We start from the raw sequence: 4796 nt of genomic DNA, 5'->3' as shown, positions 1-4796 counted from the left end.
TCAAGATCTTATTATTTTATCAATAAAGAAAGATAGCTGTACAGCAGATACAAGATGCAAAGCTAAAATAGCAATTTCAATTATTAAAAATGGAAGAATCTTTAGTAAGTTACCTGATAAAGTACCAGGAAAAATACCAATACCAATGCATAAGAAACCAGTTACATATGCATATGACAGTGAGTGTGCTTATATGATTAAATTGATGGTAAGGAATGAATAAGAAAACCCACTACATGCTCATATAGAAAAAATACACTTTTGCATTATAAAGTTAAAATAAATACCAAGACATAAGTTCTATTTGCACATGACCATTTGAATATGAAAGGAGATTAAAATTGTGTTTGTTTTATGAATTTTTGTTTTCTTATTTTTTTTCACATAAATGAAGGAAATATATACCACAAACTTAGAGGACCTCTTTGGAAAAAATGTCTAATTCTATCTGAGGCAGAAATTGTACCTTAGCCCACATTCCGCATATCCAAGAGCAAGAGCTGTATCAGGAGCTACTGGGATCACATCAGAAACACTCAGAAACAGAGTGAACATTTCCAAGTTTAGCTTCTGCTTGTCAAAGGATAATCACTATAGCTTATGCTAAGAAAATATGCTAGATGTATAAATATTAATGATCTATAGAGGATATTTAGAGAACAACTTATTTTAACAAACAGAATATATCTCCAGTGTTTTCTATGTTAGCTGTATTTCTTTTTTAATCTAAGAATGCAAAGATGAAGTAAGGAAGGGGGGAAGAAGGAAAGAAGGAAGGAAGATGGGAGCAGTTTGATAATGAGAAAAACTATTTCACTTTTCTGGTAGAAAATTTCAAAAGTTTCAAACCTCTACATAAATCACATAAAATTTCTCCAACTAATTAGACAATACTAATCAAAACAGACTATTACACACATTTAGGGCTGGACAGGTGGCTTAGTGGTTAAGTTATCTGCATGCAAAGCCCAAGGACTCATGTTCAACTCCTCAGTTCCCATGTAAGGCAGACAGACAATGTTGCACATGTGCACAAGATGGCACACACGTCTGGAGTTCAGTTACAGAGGCTGGAGGCTGTGTCATGCTAATCCCTCCACCCCAATAAAAAGCCAGTCTGTTGGGCTTGCCTCATAAAAGAAAAAAAAAAACACATTTAAACATTTAATTTTGATGTGACATTCATTTATTAAGGCTTGAGAATACACACTCTGAAAATTCCATGCAGGCAATGAGAGTTGATATCACAGTTGTAATTGTCTTCCTTGATTTATTCTGGTTTATAATATGGTGAATAATTGCTACATAATTTTGGAATTATACTCATACATCTTTAAATAAATACAGTTGAATAAGAATAATATTTCATCTTATTATTCACATTTTTATATTCTATATTTCATGTTTATGGAAACATTTTAATGAACTGAAATCAATTTGCTATAGAAGCTGAAGTTTTTTTTAAAGAGTATTGTAACTCTTCATAACTTTTTAAAAAAATTATTTATTTATTTGAAAAAAGGGAGAGAGAGAGAGAGGGAGGGAGAAAGAGAATATAGGCGCACCAGGGCCTCCAGCCACTGCAGACGAACTCCAGCTGCATGCACCTACTTGTGCATCTGGTTTACCTGGGTCCTGGAGAGTCGAACCAGGATCCTTTGGCTTTGCAGGCAAATGCCATAACCGCTAAGCCATCTTTCCAGTCCCCTTCGTAAATTTTTTAATAGCATTCAGCACTTCCTTATTTCTCAAGCTGTAAATAAAAGGGTTTAATAAAGGGATTACTATTGTATAAAATATTGCCACTGGTATATCTTTATTCCCTTCCTCTAATGGTCGGATATACATGAGAAGACAGGCATAGAATATTGACACAGAAAAGAAGTGGGATGCACAGGTGGAAAATGCTTTACCTCGACCATCCTGGGACTTCATCTTGAAAATAGTGAAAAGAATGCAGAGGTAGGAGACCAGGACAGTGCCAATAGTAAAGATTTGAATTGGCATAGAAAAAATATATATCATGAGTTCATTGATAAAAGGGTCAGTACAGGAGAGCCTATATAGTGGGAGAATATCACAAAAAAAGTGATCAATTCGATTAGATTTGCAGAAAGTTAACCTTAACAGACACCCTACGTGAATCATAGAATGGAGGTTACTGGCGATGAAGGTGCCTATGCTCATCTGAATGGACACCGTCTTGGACATCTTGGTGTGGTACTGCAGCGGGCTGCATATGGCCATGTAGCGGTCATAGGCCATGGCTGCCAGAAGAAAGCAGTCTGCGGTTTCAGCAACACAGAGGAAATAGAACTGCGCCATGCATTCATACAGGGTAATCTTTCTGTCTTCAGAAAAGAAGTTCTCTAACATCTTGGGAGTGATGGCTGAGGAGCAGCAGGAATCCATCAGAGCCAGGTTGCCCAGAAAGATGTACATGGGTGTGTGAAGTCGACGTTCCATGTAAATCAAGGCCACCAAGCCCAGATTGCCCACCATGGTGAACAGATAGATGGCAAAGAACAGCAGGAACAGAAGAGTCTTCAGGTCTGGGTGATCTGAAAACCCTGTGAGGATAAACTCTGTAGTCAAGGATTGATTAACTTTCACCATTCCTGATTTCTCTGCTGACAGATAATTGGTAAAGGAATTCAAGTGTGATTGTAGACAAAATATATCTAATTCTGCCTTTACTACACTAAGTAATAGTGAAGAATCTCGTCAGCTCTTCTGGAAAACCGGCTCAGTCATGTGAGAAGATCCAGCTCAAGGATCATGCACACAGGGTTTTCTGCATTCCTAGAATGAAAGTTTTTGTTACACAATTATTCTGTGCCCATGCACAAATTCATAGTCAGCATATGTAATTTTCCATTTCAAAATTTGAAAGATACTTTCTTATGTTAACTTTCCAGGAAAAAAAAAATATATTCTTAGTATGACACTATGGGATGGATGCAGCATTTTAAAAAGAAGCTAATTAAAAAATAAAAACCTACATGGAATCATGGTGAATTTAAAAAAATATTCCACAGCTTAGTAACCTTTCTCTAGTAAGATCATCATGAGATATTTAAAAAATATATTTATCCTTTAAGACAGAGTAAGAATACATAACATCTTTATAAGTTTTTAATTAAAATTTCTTTTACTATTTATTCTCATATATTCTGAGTCCTACTTATAACTTATCTGACAGACTATTCTAGGAATTTCTACTCTTAATTACAGAGTATCCTAATAGTTTATGTCTAATTTTAAGTGTTCTGTGTGCATATAGAACACTTTGAGACAGTGACTCTGTCCACGCACAGTGCCATGGGAGTTTTGCTTTTACTAATTAGAGTTAGATTTATTTTTATTTATTTATTTATTTGAGTGAGATAGACCGACAGAGAGAGAAAGAGGCAGAGAGAGAGAGAGAGAGAGAGAGAGAGACAGAGAGAGAGAGAGAGAGAGAGAGAGAGAGAGAGAGAGAGAGAGAGAGAGAGAAAATGGGCACATCAGGGCCTACTTGGGTAGTGGGAAATCGAGCCTCATATTGGGGTCCTTAGGCTTCACAGGCAAGTGCTTAACCACTAAGCCATCTCTCCAACTCTATAGTTAGATTTATAACTTTATTTCCACTTTATCTATATGTTGGAATTAAATGATTGACTCAATTTATATTTTAACAAGTATAACTCTGCATTGTTTCAAGTGCAAAGCAGTATAGGTAATAGAGCTGATTCAGTTACCTTATTTACTTTTTCTTCCAGAAATTGGTAAAACTCTCTGACATTAACATACTTTAGATAAACAATTTTGGAAAAGAACCTACAACAGCTATTCATACTGGACTGTTTTAAATATATATCATTTTAAAAATTAAATTAATATTTCCCTAATTTTTATTATTGTTTAGACTGAATATAATATACTCTTTTGCTGTTTACTCACATAGTATAATATTTGAAAACTATGGGCTTGTAATAAAATAAATAAAATAGGGTATTCTTCATAACTTATGTCAATAACACTATAAAATATCCCCCCAAATAATGATATTTTGAAAACTAAGGCTGCAAGTTACTGCTTTTGAAATCATTATTACAGTAACACTTAATGGTAAATAAAGAGACATATTCATTTATTTTTATACAATTTAGAAAATGTTCTAATAGGAAAATGGAAATTCATTTTATCTGATCCAATACAAAATATAATGAATTAGAAATCAATTTTACTAACAATCATAGAATTATTTTAAAGGATCATTAATAGCTTACCTGTATATCTGCTGCTAAAACTGTGTTACTTCTCAACTCAGAATGGTCAGAATCATCTGCAAACTGTCTCACTATGCCTTTCCAGGAGATCTTAAGTTTAGATAAACAAAATAATTAAGTTGGTAAAATGTAAAAACAATAGGAACATTGAAAATATTATATATGTGTATTCATATAATTAATATAAGTGAATTAGAATTCCATCTACATAATTTGAATTCTCTAACAAAGATTTTATATGACTGATTGGGCACTTGATGTTTCTTGTTTTTAAAGAAACTGAAAATAAAGCTTAGGTCTTTAAAACACTAGGGAATAAATTATGAAAATTTAGGACACTCTGCTTATAGGTCAGTGACAATAATTATGTTATCATCAGGGTAAAATAAACTTGTCTTTTGATTGTAAAGGGATTTCACTGGCATTGACATCAGGGTATTTCTGCAGAGACGCCTGTTCTGAGAGACATGGTTCCCAGAACACCAGTAAAGCAAACAATATAATTAACGATAAATGAATTAGCTT

The 4796-nt window shown here is 33.9% G+C and overlaps 1 protein-coding gene across 1 annotated transcript; it reads right to left on the bottom strand.

Moving 5' to 3' along the window:
* Positions 1–1686: 1686 nt before the first annotated feature.
* LOC101613178 (olfactory receptor Olfr180) lies at positions 1687–2616 on the bottom strand. Its single transcript, XM_045148407.1, has one exon. It carries the CDS (start codon positions 2614–2616, stop codon positions 1687–1689), a length of 930 nt encoding a protein of 309 aa, XP_045004342.1.
* Positions 2617–4796: the final 2180 nt, after the last annotated feature.

This window comes from Jaculus jaculus, chromosome 4 (genome assembly GCF_020740685.1).
Source record: "Jaculus jaculus isolate mJacJac1 chromosome 4, mJacJac1.mat.Y.cur, whole genome shotgun sequence".
Lineage (NCBI taxonomy): Eukaryota > Metazoa > Chordata > Mammalia > Rodentia > Dipodidae > Jaculus > Jaculus jaculus.
This window is presented reverse-complemented; position numbering and strand designations above follow the sequence as displayed.